Below are 23,756 nucleotides of genomic sequence, written 5' to 3'. Positions count from 1 at the left end.
TTTTTGTTTGTTTTTTTTTTCTTCTGTTAAAGTGACGTACTAATTAGATGAGATGTGACGACAACATATCTAAATAATACAACAACAACTACAAGAACTACAAATAAATAAGCACAAACAACTACAGTTACCTACCACAACAACAGCTTTCATTAGATTTATAATAGAATCATAGCAAATAAATACCTACATACTACCGGCAAACAACAAAAAAGGCATACAACCAAAAAAAACACGACAACAAACAGCAACAATAGCTATCAAAATTTGAAAATCACCGCAATATGTTAGAAATTGATAAGATTTTAGAAAAATGTGGCGATTGCCACCGTTTGCAGGCTCTCATGTTGTTGTTATTTTGCATCATCAATTTACTCTCATCGATGCATTATTACTCACAGACAATAATCAGTTTTACACCCACATATTGGTGAGTATTGGTGTATTGCATTTTGGAGAGGGGTGGAGAAGGGAGAAGGTAAATAAGCATGTGAGAATTGAGAATGAATTAAGTTAAATAAGAGATTTGGTTTGTTTACAAAGATTGAAAAATGTACTAAGAAATTAAAAACAAACTAAAAGGGGGTTGGGGTTTTTTAGGATAATGATGTTTGTATATTACGATGGTTGATTTCAATTATAATAATTTTGATAATTATAATTATAATCAACCATAAAAATTTTAATATGGGCAATTCCATTATATCGCACGGGACCATCGTACACATTTGAAAAAAAATCAAAGTAAATCGAATATTTATTTTGACTCAAGTCTTATTTTGTAGCTCTTAATCTTTTCATTATCAAGATAATTGCAAAAAACCGTGGAATTCGCACTCCAATTTCAGCAAAACTTGAGGCAATATTTCAATGTGATTAATTTCAGAATGTTGTACATTGCTGTCTCTTAAAAATGGTTTTGATTTTACGCAAAAATTACTATTATACTTTTTTATACCCTTCACCAGGAGTGACAAGGGGATATACATACATATAAGTTTGTCATTCCGTTAGTAATTTCTACATTTTTCATTTGCGACCCCACAAAGTGTATATATTCTTGATCGTTATAGATAGCGAAGACTATATATGGCTATATCCGTCTGTATGTTGAAATCAACTTACCGTAGCCCCCTAACTTACATACATGATTCATACATCAATATATCGGGAATTCTTCCGGCTCGTTTGCTATATAAAATCAATAAAATCGGCCCAAAAATGACTGAGATATAAGGAAAAAACCGGGAAAACCTCGATTTTTGCCCTATTTTTGCTCTATATCTGGATTACTAAGTCATTAATATAGACAATATGGATATCTAATAGGGTATTCAATTAATCGGGTTTCTGATTTAATCGGTTAATCGAGCAAATAATTAATCGAGGTTTAGATTTATTCGGTTAATAATCGGTTAATTTAAAATTATTCGGTTAACCGAATAATTTCTATTTTCATTTTAAATTGAAAATACAACAACGAATTTTGTGTACAAAAACATAAAAAACAGCAAATAAGGTATTTGAGATCATTTTTGTAAACAATCGCCTATTTGCTGCAACAACGTCATAATTCAAAATCCGTGTTTTATGAACTGAATAATACAAAATATGCGCTGTTCTATAATCTTTCATATAGTTTCATCTGTTTTCAAAAAAGTGAATTATTTTTTGTGTGAGAGTGTTTTTTGCTGTAAACATCAAAATTAAAATTCATGTTTTCTCGTATATTTGATAAGTAAAAATTTGGGTTAAATACAGATTAGAAAGATATTAACATCTACTATTTATATTTCTGAAATCACATGATTTGTTGAAAATTTATTTAAGAAATAGTAAAATGTCCTAAAATATTCAAAGATGTTTTTCTCGAAACGACTTTTTTTGAATTATGACGTTGTTGCAGCAAATGAGCGATGTGTGAGTTGTGTAGGGTTTTAGTGAGATCTTCTGAAATAATCTTTTATAAAAAGAATATAATTTAAACGATTTTTTCTTTAGATTTAATAAAACTTTTCTTGAAAAAAAAACTCTCTCGCTGATTGTATATGTTGGAGAAATCAAAAGCATAATAAAGAAAATTCCTTTTTGGATTGTTTTAGATTTTGATTAATTTAATAGTTTCGTTTAGTTATGATAAAACACTCATTTCAAAAAAAGTTTCGTCTATACATGGAAATACAAAGTTTCAAATAGATGTAAATTAAATATGTCAATTATTATACATACTCACTAATCATGTTTATTGGATGTTCAAAAATATCTAATTTTAATTTGTATTTGAATTGAAACGGAAAAATAAATACAAAAAAATTTATTAAAGTGCAAAAAAAAAAGAATTTCGGTTAATCGACACAAATTAATCGGTTTATTTGTTATATGAAAATCAGCAATTTCAAATTATTCGAACAGTTAACCGTCCAAAATTAATCGGTTAACCGATTAACGGTTAATCGATTGAATACCCTAATATCTAATGATAGATATTTCAAAGTCCATTGCAACGTTGCTATAGTAAGTTGGACCTATAATGGCTTAAAATCGGGAAAAATATTTTTTAACCCGAATTTTTTTTTCATCAAAAAAATTTTTTTTCATACATTTTTTTCCAAACAATTTTTTTTTAAATTATAAAAATTCAAAAAAAAAACAATTTTGAAAAAACAAATTAATTTTGTTTAAATAAAAATATTTAAAAAAAATAATTTTTAAGTATAAAAATTTGTTCAGTTTCTGTAAAAATTTTACCAAACAAAAATTTAAAAGTATAGTAATGTGTATTATTGAGAATATAATAAGGAATAAAAATTTTAAAAAATTATGAAAATATCTCCTATTTGCGAGAAAACCAAATTATTTGGTAATTTTTTTGGAGAATGAGCTCTATTTCCTCACTGAATGAATTTTAAGTAAAACCTATTCAGAATATTATAGTCCAGATAATTCTAAATATACTCTGAAAGTTTTACTAAAGTTTAAAAACATTAAACCTTAAATCGTGAAGTTCAAAGGTAAAATTTTTCAATATTTGAAATTTCTAATTTAAAGATAGCGAAATGTTATTCATTTTTGGGCCAATTTTGATGAAACTTAAGAAAAATATATCATGAAGTCTAGTATTTATAATAACAGCAAAAAACTGAAAAATATGCATTTTTTCCCCTTGTAAATGCTCATAACGTCAGTGTCGTTAAAAATTTAAAAAAAAAAAATTTTAAAAAAATTTTTTTTTCATCGTTGGTTTATTTCCTTTAAATAAACCGGACTTTACTTACTTTTGATTGCAAATAAAAGCCGTTTAGTAGTTTGAAAATTGTAACAACTCTTTATTTATTTAAAATGTACAACAACCGAATTAAATAGTCACTCAATGTTTTTTATACACGTTTGCTGAATGCATTTTATACCTAAAATGTTCTTTAAAATAAAATTCTTAATAAATGCGCAATTAACCCTAGGCTCTCTTTTGTTATGTCTTATTTCTGACTTTCTGGTTGGATTTTCGGTTTTGGTGTATTCAGGGACTTTTAGTAAAATTTCACGGATAATATTTTTTCGGAACACTTTAACCCCTTAAATCCCTTTTTTAATGGTGTTTTTTGCTCTTTTTTAAAAGGAGGACAAAAAAGACCCATGTCATGAGGATTTAGAGGTTTAACATATTCTACAAAAATGTTCTCCGTAACATTTTACATAAATTTGCTGAACACATTTTATACCTTAAATGTAAGGATCGCATGGTTTCTTATGCCGATTAACAATAAGAATGTGCCAGAGTTGTGAAACTTTAACCCCCCCTCAAATGAAATTCAGATGAAAACTTTCAAAACGCCGATACATGTGTCTTTCTTTTTGTCTCCTCTATCAAAATTTATTGGTCGGACCGTGTAATTTTGGAAAAAATTTGATTTTGATATTAAAAAAAATTAAAATTTAAAAAAAATTAAAAACAATTCGAAATTTTTTTTGCAAAAAATTAAAAATCAACATTAGAAAAAAATTAATAAAAAAAAAATTGAATTACCTAAAAATTCGGAAGTATAATTTTGTGAAGGGTATATAAGATTCGGCACAGCCGAATATACCTCTTTTACTTGTTTAATATCGTAATTATTTTCCCTTATTTCAGTTTGAAAAACCTATGGCTGGAATCTAGTTTAGTTTCAGATTACTCTAAAATCTCTCGTATTCCCTTTCCACTCCAATATTTACTATACATATTAATATTTCTCTCTCTCTCTATATTTGTTAAGTTCTTATTAGATATTTCTCTTTTTTCTCAGGTGTGCTTCAGATACGCCAGAAAATTTTACACATCCTTTTCCGGCACCCTTAACGTCTTCCTGTCTGCCGCTGGAAAATGCCAACACAAATTCCTGTGCCAGCTATAACTATGAATTGTTTATGGGTTATGAAAGTTTTACCAGTGAATTGGATTGGATCTGTGCGAATGCCTGGAAATTGACACTGGGTCAGAGTATGTTTTTTGTGGGCTCAGTGGTGGGTTCTTTGGTATTTGGCATTTTAGCCGATATAGTGGGTGAGTTAAAGAGTTAAGTGGAAATGAATTATTAAATTAATTTATCATTATTTTTAAGGTCGTCTACCCATTTTGATAGTGGCCAATATGGTGGCCATGATGGGTAATATTTTAACCATATTTGGCACAGAGCTGATAACATTTTCCTTATTTCGTTTTATATCGGGCTTGGCCACGGATAGTAACTTTGTAATGATGTATATTTTGGGTGGGTACAATTTTGAAATATTTATGTATATTTTCTAATTATCATTTCTAATTAACAGTTATGGAATATCTAAGACCCTCTTTGCGGACTGTGGGTCTCAGCATTTGCATAGGATTATTTTATTGTCTGGGCTCCATGTCGGCACCCTGGATTGCCGTGCTAATGCACAGCTGGCGTGGTTTCCTATTGGCCACCTCAATACCTCTCATTACGGTGCCGCTGTTCTATTTTGTGGTGCCCGAAAGTGTTCAATGGCTGATCTCGAAACAGAAGTATGACAAGGCGGTGGAGTGTTTGCAACGTGTGGCCAAAATAAATGGCAAAGTTGTGGATGAGTCAATTTACAATGAGTTCATTGAGGAATGTAAACGTAGTCAGCTGCATACAAAAGTTGCGCCCAATTTATGGGGCCTGTTTGCCACACCACGTCTAAGGCGTAATACATTGATATTGTTCTTTAAATCGTAAGTATTGCTGCAACTGTTAATGTGGCATGCACCCAACCAACAAAACACTAATGAGTTTATTATTAATGTGGCATTTTCGTTTAATTTTGTTTATTCGTGTTTTTTTGGTTGGCTTGTTTGTTAAAAATCATTGTTCCTCGTTTTATTATTGGCTGACTGACTGGGTTTTTGTTGCTTCATAGAATGGTAATCACTTTGTGTTACGATGCAGTTTCACGTAATGTACAAGGTCTTGGCATTTCACCATTTGTCATGTTTACTTTGAGTGCCACCAGCATTTTGCCAGCTTGTTTGCTTCTAATTGCTTTGCAAGATCGTATCGGTCGCAAAGCCATGGCATCCATGTCTTTGCTACTGAGTGGCATATTTATATCATGTACAGGAATTATACTTTTTACAAATGTCCAAAGTTCATCGGAGCAAAGTAAATATTTCTGCAACAGAAAAGAGTTTTATAAAGATTTTAATTGTTTTTCTCTTTACAGATGTTGCTTTGGTGGTGGCTCTTTCGGTGATTGGTCGTTTTGGTGTTACGGTGGCCTATAATTCGGGTGCCCAATATGCCACTGAACTAATACCCACTTGTGTGCGTGGCCAGGGTGTGGCTGCTGTCCATGTTATGGGTTATGCTTTTACCTTTTTCAGTTCCTACATTCTACACACCCGACAGTATTTTTCACCTTTACCCGAAATCATTTTGGGTTTAATTTCTCTTCTAGGTGGCAGTTTATGTCTTTTACTGCCGGAGACCTTAAATCGGTAAGTAAACCAGTGGTCGGCTCAAATTCCACTTGACACATTGCTAAATATATTGAAGTGTTGCTTAACCCTCAAATGCTTAAGCTTGCCTCAAGGCACTCATTGCAAAAATACCAATATAACTGATTTTTCATTTCAAAATCTCTTGTAACAGTTGCTAAATAACGTATTTAAATTATTTTAAAAAGCATTCAAAGTTTTTGAAATGAAATATCAGTTACATTTGCATTTATTGACATTTTTGTGATGAGTGACTTGAGGCATGCTTAAGCATTAGAGGGTTAATCTACAATTTGTTGCTCTCTTGATAATTGTAACGAGTTTCTTTAATATTTGTGTTCGGTCCCTAGATGCTCTAGAGTGCCGATTACTATTATAAACTTGTAAACATATTAATATCACAAGTCTTCTTTAATATTTTGCAGAACTTTGCCCACTTCTTTGGAGGATGGTGAGAACTTTGGCAAAAATGAACGCTGGTTTATGTTTAGCTTCATGGAAAGACGCTCTCAATCTGTGGATACTTTGGCTCCCTCAACATCAACAAATCTACATCCGGATAGTGCTTCCTATTTTTGAAAACATTTTACCTATTTACTTACATATATAAAGTATTATTTTTAAGGTTTCATGGAGTACTTTGGAATTAGTTTAGTACCTATTTATTTGTTTGTGATTTATTGAAATTTAACCAAAGAAATAAAGTAGTAAGAAATTAAGAAATTAAGACAATCTGAAGAAAATTTTTAAATTATTCCAATTTCAATAACAAAATTGTATTTAGTCCGTGTCTCGAATACATTTCAGACTCAAAATCTCTCACTTTCCCTCTCTCTCTCTTTTAACGTCAACATTTTTCTTAACCAAGTATAAACAATCAATTATGTGTCATGGAAAAGAATTACAAATTTCAGGAAGCTTTCTAAAGAGTATAATCATCTACAACGTGTCACTGTTAAGAGCAGATTTTGGGCTAGAAGCATCATTGACCATACTTTCCCAAAAATGAGTCGTTAACGCGACATGATAACACAGTTCTTAATGTCAACTCCTGAAATAATTCAATTACTGCATGATACTGCTACGTTTTAACCTTTTCAAAACGTTGGTTTATTTCCTTTAAATAAACCGGATACTTTTGATTGCAAATAAAAGCCGTTTAGTCCCGGTCCACACTGTGAAACATTTGCTGCAAAACATTTTTAAATTCTCTTTTGAAACTGCATTCGTGTCCACACAGTGAAGTTTTTGCTTTTCAGTTTTTGACATTTCTGTACAGAACGAATACGAACGAATAAATGTGAATGACATACTCAACAAAAACTTCATGTACATGAAACTTAGTACCCTTTTCCATTCCTCTTTCCCCTTTCGTCAACAAACTGAAATGTTTTGCAGCAAATGTTTCACAGTATGGATGGGGACTTAGTAGTTTAAAAATTGTAACAACTCTTTATTTATTTAAAAATGTACAACAACCACAATTTTAAATTAAATATTCACTCAATGTTTTTTATACACGTTTATAAATTCGCAGAAATACAGACACACTTTATAATGTACACAAATTCACTTGAAAAACACAGCACTCAGTTGATGTTCATTCGAAAAGCGTCTCTGATAAACTCACTAAGGACTGCAACCTCTGCCACTATTTATAACACTGCCATCTGCATTCTAGATGGCTCTTTAACTGTCTAGAGGTTTCTAATACAAACGACATCTGTGGTGTACTTTCTACAATGTTCTTTAACTGAATATTCGAATTCGAATATACGGTAGCAGCAAACAGCGTTGCCATACTTACGATCAATGGTCAACTGAAAGCTTTTATTCAATGTTAATAATGCCCACAGATATGTTACAGTTTGCTATTACAGCACTGCTATTTGAAAGCATTCTACAATTTCGTAACAAAACATTTGCTGATCGTTTACTCTCTCGTGTGATCGTGTGATTTAACACCACCTTCGAGAGAAGGGTATATATAAGTTTGTCATTTCTTTTGTTTTCTATATACAATTTTTGTTCTATAAAAATCTCTAATATTGTAAAATTTTAATATCGTAAAATATTTCTATAGAAACATTTTTAATATCGTAAATTTTTTCAATATAAATGTTAAAATCATAAATTCTTTATCTAAAGAATTTTCTACTGAAAATTGTAATATCGTAAATTTTGAAATTGAACATTCTTTTAAATATCGAAATTTTTTTTAATGAAAATTTTAATATCAATATCGTAAATTTTGTTGAAATAATTATAATTATTGTAAAATGATATCAGAAATTTTTTATTATCGTAAAATTGTTCAATAGAGATTTTTAATATCGGAAAGTTTTTCTGTAGAAAATATTAATATCGTAATTTTTCAATATCGATTGCTCTATACAAATTGAAAGTTTTTCTATTGATAATAGTAATATCGTAAAATTTTTTTATAAATATTTATACCCTACACCACCATAGTGGGGAGGGTATTATGCGTTTGTGCAGATGTTTGTAACGCCCAAAAAGATTAGTCTAACACCCACCTTAAAGTATACCGATCGACTTAGAACCACTTTCTGAGTCGATTAAACGATGTCCGTCCGTCCGTCTGGTTAGCTGGCTGGCTGGCTGGCTGTCCATGTAAACCTTGTGCGCAGAGTACAGGTCGCAATTTTGAAGATATTTCGATCAAATTTGGTACATATTATTTCCAAGGACCAAGCCTATTGAAACTGGCTGAAATCGGTCCATTATTTCACCTAGCCCCCATACAAATGTCCTTCCGAAATTGACTTGGATCGGTCATAAATGTTTAATTTATAAATGTATCTCCACAAATTGAGCTCCAAATAAGTTTTATATATACAAAATTCATGTCACCAAATTTTATTACGTTCGGTCAATAACTAGTCATAGCTCCCATATAGACCCGCTTCCGAAAATCACTTTAACGTGCATAAATCGCTTAAAAATGTTGGTATACACACAAAATTCAACATAGTTAACTTTAATTTAGTCATAAATCACACGACCTAATTTCATGGTGATCGGTCTATGATTGGTCATAGCCCCCTTATAAGGTCCACTTCCAAAAATCACTCAAAAATATAAATTATTGAAATTTTAAATGAAAAATGTTTTTGCTCTTTTACTTAGTGTAGGGTATTATATGGTCGGGCTTGACCGACCATACTTTCTTTCTTGTTTTTATATAAAATTTGTCCACACAAATTGAAAATTTTTCTAAAGAAATTTTTGAATATCGTAAAATTTTTTTATTGAATATCGTAAAAGTTTTCTTTGGAAAATTTCATTATCGTAAATTTTTCTAAATAAATCATAATTTTTTAATATCGTAAAATTTGTATATAGAACATATTAGTATCGTAAACATTTTCTATAGGAAATGTTAATATCGTAAATTTTTTAACCGACAACTTTAATATCGTAAAGTGATTCTATAAAAATTTTAATATCGAAACATTTTTTTATAGAAATTGTAATATCGTAAAATTAGTGTACAAATATTTAAATATCGCAAAATTTTTCTATACAAATTTTAACATCGTAAATTTTTTTTGGAAAATGTTAATGTCGTAAAATATTTCTTTAAACATTTTAATATCGTAAAGAGATATAGAATTTAATAGCGTAAAATTATCTATATCAAGTTCAATCTCTAAATTTTTTCTTTAAAAATTTCAATATCGTAATATTTTTTTTTTAAAAAAGTGTCGATCGTCAAATTTTTCTACACAAAATTTTAATATCGTAAATTTTTTTGGAAAAATGTTAATATCGTAAATTTTTGGAAAAATTTTAATATCGTAAAGAGTTTTATATAGAAATTTTTATATCGTAAAATTATTTATAGCAAGTTTTATCTCGTAAAATTTTCTTTTAAAATTTCAATATCGTAATGTTTTTTTTTATAAAATGTCGATATTGTAAAATTTTTCTACACAAAATTTTAATATCGTAAATCTTTTTTGGCAAATGTTAATGTCGTAAAATGTTTCTTTAAAAATTTTAATATCGTAAAGAGTTTTCTATATGAATTTTAGTATCGTAAAATTATATATAGCAAGTTTAATGTCATAAAATTTTTCTTTAAAAATTTCAATATCGTAATTTCTTTTTTAATAAAAGTCTCGATCGTCCAATTTTTCTACACAAAATTTTAATATCGTAAATCTTTTTTGGCAAATGCTTATGTCTTAAATTTTTGTTTAAAAATTTTAATATCGTAAAGAGTTTTATATAGAAATTTTAATATCGTAAAATTATTTCTAGCAAGTTTTATCTCGTAAAATGTTTATTTAAAAATTTCAATATCGTTATATTTAAACCCTTCACCATGAGTGGCAAGGGTATATATAAGTTTGTCATTCCGTTTGTAATTTCTACATTTTTCATTTGCGACCCCACAAAGTATATATATTCTGAATCGTTATAGATAGCGGAGTCGATATAGCCATGTCCGTCTGTCCGTCTGTGTGTTGAAATCAACTTTCTGAAGCCCCCAAATAACTTACATACACGAATAATACATCAATATCTCCGAAATTCTTCCGGCTCGGTTGCTATTTAAAATCGAGAAAATCTGTCCACAAATGGCTGAGATATAAGGAAAAACCCAGGACAACCTCGATTTCTGACCTGTTGTTGACCCATATCTGGATTATTAAATCATTAATATAGACAATATGGATATCTAATGATAGATATTTCAAAGACCTGTGCAACGACGTATATAAGACCACAATAGGACCTACAATGGGTCAAAAAAATTAAATTTTGTTTACCTAAAAATATTTAAAATTATTTTTTTGAAGTATATTTTGGTGAAGGCTATATAAAATTCGGCACAGCCGAATATAGATCTCTTACTTGTTTTTTTTATAAAAATATGGATATCGTCAAATTTTTCTACAAAAAATTTTAATATCGTCAATTTTTTTTTGGTAAATGTTAATGTCGTAAAATGTTTCTTTAAAAATTTTAATATCGTAAAGAGTTTTCTATATGAATTTTAGTATTGTAAAATTATATATTGAAAGTTTAAGGTCATAAAATTTTTCTTAAAAAATTTCAATATCGTATTTTTATAAAATGTTGATATTGTCAAATTTTTCTACACAAAATTTTAATATTGTAAATTTTATCCATACAAATATTAATATCACACATTTATTAAAAGAAATTGTTTAATATAGTTTTTGTATTGAACATTTTAAGATCGTAATTTTTTTTTATAAAAATTTCAAAGGAACATTTATCGTTATTTTTTCTAGATAAACTATTTCGTATATATAATATTTTATATAGCGTAAAATTAATTGAAATGTTTTATTTTTTTGTATGAACTTTCATTTATCTCGTCATAAAACATTCAGGATCTTATTTGTTTACTGATCTATTTTGTATTTTGTACTGCATCACGAAAACATAGCCATGTTCGTGCAAAGACATAAGATTTAACTCCAAATGATCTAGTTGTCACTTGACTATTTTTGTTCTCCTTTTTTGCAAAACTAGTCTTGCATAGATTTTGGTTCCGTGAACTGTTTTGTAATAAGTATTAACAAATACAATTTATTTCTATAGATTTGCTATATTGCTAAAAGCACCAACGTTTAGCACCTGTGGTTAAACGTACATTTAAGGTAATAAATTTTCGAAAAATTTTTAACAAAAACCAAACGACAGTTAGTTAACAATAGAATACAAGTAGACAATTGCAAATGACTTGAATTGGTTGAAGTGGAGACAACAAGCGTGTTTAAAATAATGTTCTGTTATTTTTATTAGACCATAAAAACGTAAAGGTTAGTTACAACAAAATAACGTTTGTAGAAAAATCCTACATACAGAAATTGTATTAACGCGATCCATTTAAAGTTTCCCAAAAACATGAGTTTTTCGAAGACTTGAACTAAAGATATGGAGAGTACAACAAAAAATATTTATACAAAAACAACAACGCATATCTACGATTAAAAATTCAATACATGTCAATAAATGTTTAATACGAATAATGGAAGTTTTTTTGGTTCGTCTACTCAAAATGTTTTACACATGCATACATTTGCTTGAAAGCGGAATTAGAATGGGAACGTCAAGCGAACAATTTTATAATTTTGAAGAATTTTAAAGCTTTCTGTGCTTACAGATGTTTGAATCATAAACAAATTTCCTTAGAAATTTATTTTTGTGAACAATCAATTGTAATTATCTATAGCTTCTAGTTGTCATGAAATGATCTTTATCCTGCGATCATTGCTTGTCGCTTTAGTTCTAATTCCACATTCATTAGATTTTTACCTAAGAAAAGGTCAAGAAGCAAACATTTTCTAAAACTTTAATATTTTCCATTTAAACGTTGTATGTTTTCGTATACGAACGTTTAACATTATGATCACATAAACATTTATTCATTCATATGTTGGCTAAAAGACAGACAGACACACCACATTTACTCTGACTTGCAGTTGAAGTTTATTATTATGCAAAAAACTACAACAAAAAAAAACCTTTATTTTTCATTCAATTTTATAATTTAATTTATTTGCCATCAAATGCATGAGCGAACAACAAAAAAAAAATCCGCAAACATTGACATGTCTCACATCAGAATCTATAAAAAGAAATAAGTTTTAATCTCGAAATGATCTTGTAAACAAACTAACAAAAAAAAAAGCAAACTTTTCAAATACATTTCAGCAAATTCATTTCAGCTGAATATTTAAGACAATGAAGACATACAATCCGTTTCGCTTGTTATTTCGCGCATTCATTCCGTATTTATAAGGTTAAGAGATGTAAATCAATGACAATTACAAGACAATTGAAAGTTTAAAGTTTGTGTTTTTTTAAGTTTTTTTTCACTGGCTTTAATATTTTTTTTTTCTAGGAAATCTAAAATGTAGGTTTTTTCACTTTTTTTATTTGACCCAAAGAGCAATTTTACGAAATGTGAGGGTACTCTACTTAAATTTGATTAAAGTGTGTGGAAAATAAAGGTTTTTTGGAATAACCTTTACAAAAAATCTAATTTAAAAAAAATAATATCGTAAATTTTTTTTACGAATTTTTATCGTAATTTATTTTTAAAAAAATCTAATTAATAAAAATAATATCGTAAATTTTTTTCCGAAAATTTTAATATCGTAATTTATTTTTAAAAAATATAAATTAAAAAAAACAGGTAAGAGAGCTATATTCGGCTGTGCCGAATCTTATATACCCTTCACCAAATTATACCTCAAAATACAAATTTTAAACAAATTTTTTTTTTCCAAAGTTGTTTCTTTCTTTTTTTGTTAAATTTTTTTTTTTGAATTGTTATTAAATTTTTTTTTTTAAATTTAAAAAAAAAATTTTATTTTTTAATTTTTTTTTTGGTGAAAAAAATTCGGGTTAAATAATATTTTTTCCGATTTTGACTCACTGTAGGTCCAACTTACTATGGTCTTATATACGTCATTGCAAAGGTCTTTGAAATATCTATCATTAAATATCCATATTGTCTATATTAATGACTTAAGGTAGGGTCACACACGGCAAATATTTGCTCAAAAAAGCGTAACCACTTTTTTTTTAGCACAAATTTGTTTGACGGTATCAAATAAAATCATCCTATCAATCATTTTGAATCATCCTAAGTAAAATAAGTTTTTGAAATAAATAAAAGAATTCAAATGTATTTTATTTAGTGGTTACGTCTTTTTCGTCAAATATTTGTTATGTGTGACCCTACCTTTAATAATCCAGATATAGATCAAAAATAGGTAAACAAATCGAGGTTGTCCTGGTTTTTTCCTTATATGTCAGCCATTTGTGGACCGATTTTGCTGATTTTAAATAGAAAACTTCTCGATAGTATGTCTCACAGAATTATTGACGATTTGGATCCCGAAGATATCTTGGGTCTTCAGAAAATTGATTTCAACAGACAGACAAACAATTTTAATATTGTTTTATTTTTTTTACATATGTTTAAAAATTCATATTTTTTCTAAAGAAATTTTTGAATATGTATCGTAAAACGTCTTCATATCGTAAAACTTTTCTTTGTAAAATTTCGTTATCGTAAATTTTTCTAAATAAATTAATTAATGTAAAAATTTCCATAAAAAATATTTACTTTTAAAATTTATCTATACAAATTTTTAATATCGTAAAATTTTTATATAGAAACTTTGATTATCGTTAACTATTTCTTTAAGAAATTTTAATATCGTAAACCTTTTTTATACAAAATTTTGATATCGTAAAATTATTCTACACAAATTATAATAACGATTCAATTTTTATAGAAATTGTAATGTCGTAAAATGTTCGGTGTAAACATATTTAAATATCGTAAAAGTTTTCTATACAAAATTTAATTCCGTATTCTTTTTTTGATTTTAGAAAATGTTTCTGTAAAGAAATCTTCAATATCGTAACATTTTTCTATGCAAATATTTGAGTTAGTAAATGATTTCTATAGAAACTTTGATATCGTAACATCTTTTTATAGACATGTTTTAATACGTAATTTTATTGTCTTAAATGTTGATCTAATTTTTACAATATGTATTATCGACAACATTTTTCTATGAAATGTTTAATAACGTAAAATAATATATATAAAATATTTTTCTTTTAATCATCTCTTAATAATTGTTCTTCAATTATTTCAATATCATAAAATATTTCTCTAAAAGAGTCAATATAAATTTCTTCGATAACAAGCTTTGAAATCGTAAAATTATTCTATAAAAATGCTTAATATCGTAACAATTTATATTGAAAATTTTAATATCGTTAAATTTGTCTATAGAAAATCTTAATCTTAATGTTTCTATAGAAAATGTTAATATCGTAAATATTTTTTATATTTAATGTATGACTTAAAAAATGCGGGATTTACAATAGATGGCTTATCTTTTGAACGCAATTTTTTTTTTTAATAACTTATATGTCATTTTTATTCTCACTTAGTTATCGAATATTATAGTGTAAAAAATAAAGTTTTTTTTGGCTTCGAAAATGTCGAATTTTGTGCCAACATAGTGTCATATGCGTCTTTAATTCAAAGAAAATTGCTCGTGAAGCACCCCGATCAAAGCTTATGGAGAATGTGCTAAATCGGTTTCAACATGCGAGAGATGGTTTGGTGATTTCGACACGGAAGACAAATATCGCCCAGGTCAGTCAAAAAAGATTGAAGACCAAGAATTGGAGGCATTACTCCATGAAGATAGTTCTCAAACTCAACAAGAGCTTGAAAAATTATTGGGAGCTACCCAAGCACCAATTTCAAAATGTTTGTGAGCAGCTGGATTTATCCAAAAACTGGGAAGCCGAGAGACATTGAAAGACGATTTTGCATGTCCAAAGTAAGACCTCAACTTTGCGTCCAAAAAGTTTGACATATTTAGTGCTTGTATGATCACAACGAAATTTAGTTAACCACGTTTTTACCATTGAAATTTATAGTGCAGAGTTCCCATAGTATTTATGAAGCTTAGCCTTTATTTGAATGATGTTAGTTTTCCGCTAAAACTAATTCCTAATGAGCAGACGAAATTCACTTTTTTCCAATTTCTTCTCAGGTCACGAGGTAGTCTGCTATCAATGGCTGTCAAACACAAACTAATGACGAAGCTTCTTCAAATTTTGACAGGGGTCAACTGTCAGCTGCTTGTTGAAAGGAGTAGTCAGATAAGAGCCGGAAAAATTACCTACAAGGATGGGTCAGAATTTACCCGTTTTTACCTCTAAACATTCGAATTTCCTAAGCAAATCCAAATTTAACCCTCTAACCCGCAAACTTTAAAAAGCTAAAAAAAATTGTCGAATAATTTTTTTTAAAGGCATTTATCACCCAATAAATTCAGAACAGCCATCAGAAACTAATTTGCAAATTAAGTTTAGGAACCAGGTGCAAAAAGGTGAAGAGTTGCCGGTTTAGGTGTAAAAAACAATAATTATGATACGATATTATTGAAAAACTAATGAAAAATAACTAATAAAAAATATTTCGAATAGATCGGGCGACTAAAAATTAATAAAACTTTGATTTAAAAACAAATAAGAGAGCTAAATATATTCGGCTGTGCCTAATCTTTATACCATTCACCAAATTATACTTCAAAATAAAAATTTAAAATATTTTTAGGTAACAAAATTTATTTTTTTTGCAGTTTTTTCATTTTTTGGAAAAAAAAATTTCGATTTGTTTTAAAAAAATTTTTAAATTTAAAATTTTTTTTTTAATATTTAGCAAAAAAAAACTTTTGGTGAAGAAAAAAAAAATCGGTTTAAAAAATATTTTTCCGATTTTGACCCATTGTAGGTCCAACTTACTATAGCCTTATCTACATCGTTGCAATGGACTTTGAAATATCTATCATTAGATATCCATATTGTCTATATTAATGACTTAGTAATCCAGATATAGGTCAAAAATAGGTAAAAAATCGAGGTTGTCCTGGTTTTTTCCTCATATCTCAGCCATTTGTGGACCGATTATGCTGATTTTAAATAGCTAACTTCTCGAAAGCATATCTTACAGAATTATTGAAGATTTGGATCCCGAAGATATAAGGGGTCTTCAGAAAATTGATTTCAACAGACAAACAGACAGACGGACATGGCTTAATCGACTCCGCTATCTATAAGGATCCAGAATATATATACTTTATAGGGTCGGAAATGAAAAATGTAAAAAAATATAGATTTAAAATTGGTCTTGCTTGTAGTACATTTTATGGTCGACTTCAAACCGTTATTGTCTTTTATGGTTATGTTTGTATATAATTTTTTTAACAAGTTTTAACAATTGTATAACTTTAATTTAGTATCACCACAAATTAAAAAAAAATATAAACAAAAAAAGAAAAATAACCCTTTTACCTATATTTTGTATTTTTTTTTTAATAAGGCGAAAAACTAACCTTTTGTTATTTAATCGTTTTCTTTTTTTCTTTTTGTTTTTACAATTTCCAACAAATGTTTGGATACAAATGATTTTCAAATCCCTAAAGAGTTGAAAAGTTTTTCAAATTTTCTTTCTACACATATCTACACTGCAAAGCCTTACTTACATACGAGTACAAGCAATCACACTCAATACAATTGAAATTGAAATATTGCAGACAAGAAGATTTAAGTTGCACTTAAATTGGCGATTATTTCTATTAGCGTTTCTATGGTTTTTTTTTCTTTTTGGCCATTATTTGTATGTTTTTTTGGGTTTTAAAGATTTGTTACTTAAATTAGCGCATTGTGTACTTTTTTTTTGTTTGTGTGCCACAATGAGCAACTTAAAATTCCTATAATAAAAAAGAAAAACATTTGTTCAATACAAAAAAAAAAAAAGTAACAATATGATCCTATAATAAACAAAACACTAACAACAATAAAGTGTTCACTCGATCGTTCGTTTATTCAATAAGCCAAACTTTATGCCCCTCATTGTATTAGTACTTTTGTATGTAAGTGCTACGCGGTTGATGCTGTTGCATGTTGTTTTTGTTGTTGTATTAGTAGCAAATATTGTTAAGTTGCTGCTAGTGGCCGTCGTGCTGGTTGCATGTGAAGCTGGCGACATTTAAACAGTTTTGTGATTTAAACTTCTTTCAGCGTTTATATATTTTGTTATTTTTTTTGTTTCTACTTATTTATTTATATTTTTTTTTTCACCACCATCAGCATCAATTTCTAAGCTTGTTGTTGTTAGACTATAAAAGTTAAGAATTGTTCAGGCATCTGTCTCAGTAATTGTTAACGCTTTGAAAAGTGTCGTTGTTGTTCGCCAATCAATTTTATACGGTTTCAATTTAATTTTGCTAAAAAGGAAGTCAGTCGCGTTTTGAGGCGACATTTAAATATTGCTGTGATTCGAAAACCGTTAAAGGATATAGAAACAAGTTTGGTGATTATTAAGAGGATATGTTAATGTTAAAGGTGTGTAAAAACTGCTAATAGAAAGAAATTAAATAAAAAAAATCCTGTGCAAATATATACAAAAAAATGTATTAAAAGTGATAAAAACAATATCAAATTGTAAATTAAAGAAAAGAGTAAAATTAAGAGTAAGAAAAAAGTAAAATTTTTCTCAACATATAAAGGATTAAGTTTAAAGTTATATTAGACATCTTTAAAATATAATGTAATCCAGTTTCGATTTGTTTAAAACATGGACTCTTGCTGTTTGAAAATTTAAATTATTTTCAATATTCAAAGTTTTTTACATCAATGTAACAAAAAGGAAATTTTTCTAAAATTTGGCATTAAAAATTAAATTTCGAATTTTGTTTTAATAAAGAAAAACTTTTAAATTACAAGCTGGGAAATTTTTTAAATCTATTTTCAATAAAAAATTTAATTCTGGAAAGAAAATTTTAACTTTAAAAAGAAAATTTATGTTCAAAAGTTTCAATAAAAAAATTTTAATTTCGAAAATTGTTTATTTCAAACATTTTCTATATAAAAAATTGATGTTCGAATAAATTTAATGTTCGAAATTATTCTATATGAAAAATTTTATGTTCGAATATTTACTAAATAAAAATTTTATATTTGAAAATCTTTTTTATGAATATTTAAATATTCAAATATTTTCTTATTAAAATTTTAGTTTTCGAAAATTTTTGTTTAAATAAAAATTTTATTTTCGAAATAAAATTTTAACTTCAAAAGAAATTTTATTTTCTAAAGTTCAATAACAAAATTTTATTTTCGAAAGTGATAACTTCGAAAATTTTCCATAACTTTTCTTATGAAAATTTTATGTTAAAAATATTATCTTCGAAAATTGTCTATTTCAAACTTTTTTTATTAAAAAAGTTGATGTTCGCAATTTTCTACATGAAAATATTTTATGTTTGAATATTTTTATATATAAAAATTTTAGTGTTCGAAAATTTTTATATTAAAAATTGTATTTTCGAAAATTTTAAAAGAAATTTTATGTTCAAAAGTTTCAATAACTAAATTTTGTGTTCGAAAATGCCAACTTCGAAAATTTTCGATAACTTTTCTTATGAAAATTTTATGTTCTTTTATTTTTATATTTTAAAAAAATATTAGCTTCGAAAGTTATCTATTTCAAACATTTTCTATATAAAAATCTTGATGTTCGAAAATTTTCTATTTAATAAATTTTAATGTTCGATAATATTCTATAGCTAATTTTTTGTTCGAATATTTGCTAAATAAAAATTTTATGTTTGAAATCTTTTATATGAAAATTTAAATATTCAAATATTTTCATTATTTTTTTAAAAAATATTATGTTCAAAAATTGTCTATTTCAACATTTTCTATATAAATGATGTTCGAAAATTTTCTTTTTAATAAATTTAATGTTCGATAACATTCTATATGAAAATTTTATGTTCAAAAGCTTAACAAAATTTTATTTTCGAAAATGCTAACTTTGACAATTTTCCATAACTCTTCTTATATAAATTTGATTTCGAAAATATCTATAAAAAAATGATCTTCGAAAATTGTCTATTTCAAAAATTGTCTATATAAAAAAATTGATGTTCGAAATTTTTCTATACAATTTAATGTTCCAAAATATTCTACATGAAAATTTTATGTTCGAATATTTTCTAAATAAAAATTTTATGTTTGGAAATCTTTTATATGAAAATTTTAATATTCAAATATTTTCTTTATGTTCGAAAATGTTTGTTTAAATAAAGAGATGTATTTTCTATAGAAAAATTTTATTTTCGAAAGAAAATTTTAACTTTGAAAATAAATTTTATGTTGAAAATTTTTAATAACAGAAATTTATGTTCGAAAATTAAACTTCGAAAATTTTTCATAATTTTTCTTATGAAAATTTTCTTTAAAAAATATTTTCCAGCATAAAAATATTATCTATTTAAAAAATTAAAGTTCAAAAATATTCTATATGCAAATTTTATGTTCGAATATTTTCTAAATGAAAATTTTATGTTTGAAAATCTTTCATATGAAAATTTTAGTTTCGAAAATTTTTATACATATTAAAAATTGTATGTTCGAAATTTTAATGTCGAACATTTTCTATCTGAAAAATTTATTTTCGTAAATTTTCTATATGAAAATTAGGGCTTCATTTTGTAAAACGAAGCGTTCAGAAACGTAAGCAATTTGTATGAAGAATACTGGGAAAAGGGTTTGAAACTTGAATATTTTCTATAGATTTTATTTTAACGTTTGTCGTTTCGTTTTATAAAATGGGGCCCTTAGTGTTTGAACCTTTTCTATATGAAAATTTTAATGTTCGAAAACTGATAAAATATTAATCTTTGAAAATTTTCTGTAAAAACATTTTATGGTGAACAATTTTCTATATGAAAATTTTATGTTCGAAACTTTTCTATATGAAAATTGTAATGTTCAAAAATTGTTTATAAGAAAATTTTATTGTTCGAAAAATGTTCGATATAAAAACATTTTGTTCGAAATAGTTCTATATAAAAATTTAAAATATATTTTGAGGTTCGAAAATTTGTAAGTTCGAAAGTTTTCTATACATTGGTTATATGACTTTAAAATGCGAGATTTACAGGGTACAGTTGAAAGACGATTTTGCATGTTCGAAATAATGCTTGAACGCTATAAAAAAAATAATTTTTGCACCGAATCATTACTTGAGATGAAAAATGGATCCATTACGATAACTCGAAGCGTAAGAGATCGTACGTGAAGACCTGCCAATCATTAGAATCGACCCCAAGGACAAATATCCATGGCGCTAAGGAAATGCTCTGTATTTGGTGGGAGCTAAGTGGTCCTTTGGGTATCATAGGGAACCTGTACCGAACGCAACGGATTCGTTTGAAGCGATCATTGGTCGAAAAAGCCCAGAATATGAGTTCAGGCATTAAACCGTAATATTCAATCATGACAACGCTCAGCCACATGTTGCAATACCTGTTAAAAAGTATTTAAAATTAAGTGGTTGGAAAGTTATTTCTCACTTGCTTTATAGTCCAGAACGAGCCCCGTCCGACTACTGTTTGTTTCGATTCCAGAGAGAGCAGAACGCTCTCTGTGGGATACGCTTCATTTTGGAACAGAGTATAAGACATTGCCTTGATTCGTTCTTGGCCTCAAAAGATGAGCAGTTCTCAGAAAAATGGGAAAACGTCATAGCTATGAAATGGAAATGGCCAATATTTTGAATAAATTTATTATATTGTACAAATGCTTCAAAATAAAAGCTAAACATTTGTAAAAATCCCGTATTTTTAAGTCATATACCCAATCATAACTTTAATGTTAGAAAATTTTCGATATCAAATCATTTGGTTCGAAATATTAATTTATGAACATTTTATTTCGAATATTTTATATAGAAAATTTTAATGTTCGAAAATTTGAACATCGAAAATTTATTTAAAAAAAATTAATTTTGAAAATTTTCAATAATAAATTTTAATTTAGAAAAATTTCTGTATGAAAATCTTAATTTCAAAAATTGTATATAACAAAATTGTTCGAAATTTTCCATAAAAATTTTTATGTTCAAAAATATACCATAAAAAAAATTTTATAAGAAAATCTTAATTGGACAGTATAAGAAAATTTGTATTTCAAAATTTTATATAAGGAAATGAAAAGTTTTCAATTCGAAAGTTGATTTATTTTCTTTAACTAGTTCGAAAGGAAATAACTAGTTCGAAACAATAAAAGTTTTCAAAAATAAAATTGGACAATTTTCTATAAACAAATTTTAACTTCGAAGTAAATATGTATGCAATTTTTAAAATACAATCTGTAAATATTTAAATTAGACAAAATTGTTATTTCAAAAGTTTTCTTTAACAAAAAATTATTCTAATATTTTGTATAAATAAAAGTACTCAGAAAATTTTTATTTGTGATAATTAGCTTCAAGGATCTTCAAAGTTAATTTTCCTTTTTTTTCAATTACAGATACTCTTTTTTACATTTATCATAGCTTTGGCTAGTTGTGGTGTTATAGGTCCCTATGGACCCCATTATGCCCCAGAGGGTCCATTACACTATGGACCATATGCGCCTCACGCTCCTGTAGCCTATGCACCGGGTAAATAACCCATATCATAAACATGTATTTAACATAATAAGCAATTATTTCCTTTTTTATAGCTCCCAAACCGGCTGCCCCCGAACCATATGATCCTGTTCCTAAATACAGTTTTGGCTATGACATACAAGATGGCTACACTGGAGATTCAAAGAGTCAACACGAAACTCGTCATGGTGACGTAGTCAAAGGTAGTTATTCGGTGGTAGATCCTGATGGTACCAAACGTACTGTTGACTACACGGCTGATCCTCATAATGGTTTTAATGCTGTGGTGCGCAAAGAACCTTTGGCTTATAAGGCTCATGCTCCAGTATCCGTAGTGCCAATACCGGCTCCCGCTCCTCCATTACCACCAGTGCCCAAAGTTCCAGCACCCGTACCAGTAGCCTTGCCTGTTCATTATGGTGGTCCGGGTCCAGCACATGGTCCAGCACCCGGTCCTCTACCTGGTCCACATTATGCTGCTTATCCGGCCTTACATTATGGTCCCTATGGTCCGGGTCCCGGACCAGATCCCCATCACTTGGGCCACTATTATCATAAGTGAATATATTTTATATTCTCTCGACATTAAACAGCATACGGCGACTTTTTCCAACAATTTTCTCTCAGTTTCTTCAGATCTAGTGCTTAATCTCTAGTTTATGTATATTTTTTTCTCTAAACTTTCTGTTTTATCTCTTAAACTTTTGTTTTTACTGTTATTTTCGTAGTTGTTATTCTCTTTTTATGTGTCTCTTTAATTGCTAGTTTACTTTTACTTTACTACCTCTTTAATTTTGTTTTTATTGTTATTTGCTGCATTCATTCATTTCGTTTTCACTTTTATTCCTTTTCAATTATATGGCTCATTCAGTTCAGTTCAGTGTGTAAGTTGTGCTTTTGTATTTAATTTTTCTACTTTTTAATTTAATTCCATCTTATTTCTATAAATCTGTTGCTTACTTTTACTTATTTAAAGAAATTCTTTTGTATAAAATATTTAATTTAATAAAGACAATGTGTGTGTTGTTGTTTTCAAAGAAATTAGTTTTTGTTAAGGGTTTAAAAAAATTGGTAAGTTAAGCTTAATTTTAAGGATTTTTTACTTAATGTTTGAACATTTTCTATACGAAATATTTAAGGCTCAAGCTTTTATATGAAAAATTGTATGTAAGCTCATTTATTACAAGAAAACATATTCGAACATTTTCTGTAGGAAAATAGTATATCCGATAATTCTGTATTCGAAAATTTTTGATATGAAAAATTGTACTTAATTTCGAAAATTTTATACAACAAAATTGTTCAAAAATTTTGCATAAGAAAAATGTATGTTCGAAAATATTCCATAAGAAAATCTTAAATTTAGTTTGAGAAAATATTGATTTCCAAAATTGCATGTTCGAAAGTTTTCTATACGAACATTTTGCGTTTAAACATTTAATATTCGAAAAGTTGAATATTTTATGTTCGAAAAAGTTTCACAAGAAAATATTATGCTTGAAATTTATTTTTTTTAGTTTATTTTAAAAATGTTTGTGTTTGAGAATTTTCCATAAGGATATACATATGAAATGTTTTAAATTGGAAATTTTTTAAAAAAATCTTTCTTTAAATTTTAATTTCGAAAATTTTGTATGAAATTTTTGAAATGCATAATGCTAATATGTAAATTATTTATGTGAAATATTTTAACTTCGAAGAATTTCTATGAAAAATTGTTATTTCAAAAGTTTT

The 23,756-nt window shown here is 27.5% G+C and overlaps 2 protein-coding genes across 2 annotated transcripts; both read left to right on the top strand.

Annotated features, from left to right (window-relative positions):
• The first annotated feature begins 239 nt into the window (after nt 1–239).
• LOC135949423 (organic cation transporter-like protein) lies at nt 240–6,717 on the top strand. The gene is made up of 7 exons (XM_065498982.1): nt 240–430; nt 4,284–4,540; nt 4,599–4,748; nt 4,807–5,212; nt 5,398–5,639; nt 5,701–5,974; nt 6,400–6,717. Exons 1-7 carry the CDS (start codon nt 285–287, stop codon nt 6,551–6,553), a joined length of 1,629 nt encoding a protein of 542 aa, XP_065355054.1. The 5' UTR covers nt 240–284; the 3' UTR covers nt 6,554–6,717.
• An 11,028-nt stretch (nt 6,718–17,745) lies between these two features.
• On the top strand, nt 17,746–23,063 carry Cpr92A (Cuticular protein 92A). The gene is made up of 3 exons (XM_065515967.1): nt 17,746–17,926; nt 21,902–22,034; nt 22,097–23,063. The coding sequence occupies exons 1-3, from the start codon at nt 17,912–17,914 to the stop codon at nt 22,582–22,584; spliced, it is 636 nt and encodes a 211-aa protein (XP_065372039.1). The 5' UTR covers nt 17,746–17,911; the 3' UTR covers nt 22,585–23,063.
• Nucleotides 23,064–23,756: the final 693 nt, after the last annotated feature.

This window comes from Calliphora vicina, chromosome 1, assembly GCF_958450345.1.
Source record: "Calliphora vicina chromosome 1, idCalVici1.1, whole genome shotgun sequence".
In the NCBI taxonomy this organism is placed as follows: domain Eukaryota; kingdom Metazoa; phylum Arthropoda; class Insecta; order Diptera; family Calliphoridae; genus Calliphora; species Calliphora vicina.
The sequence above is the reverse complement of the archived record's forward strand: the minus strand, read 5'-3'. Positions and strand labels throughout refer to the sequence as shown.

Coding starts and splice junctions, on each gene's coding strand:
- LOC135949423 (XM_065498982.1), top strand. CDS start 285: ATGTTAGAAATTGATAAGATTTTAGAAAAATGTGGCGATTGCCACCGT. Junction 431..4,283: donor AGTTTTACACCCACATATTG/GTGAGTATTGGT, acceptor CTTTTTTCTCAG/GTGTGCTTCAGATACGCCAG. Junction 5,640..5,700: donor CCAAAGTTCATCGGAGCAAA/GTAAATATTTCT, acceptor TTCTCTTTACAG/ATGTTGCTTTGGTGGTGGCT.
- Cpr92A (XM_065515967.1), top strand. Junction 22,035..22,096: donor TCCTGTAGCCTATGCACCGG/GTAAATAACCCA, acceptor CCTTTTTTATAG/CTCCCAAACCGGCTGCCCCC.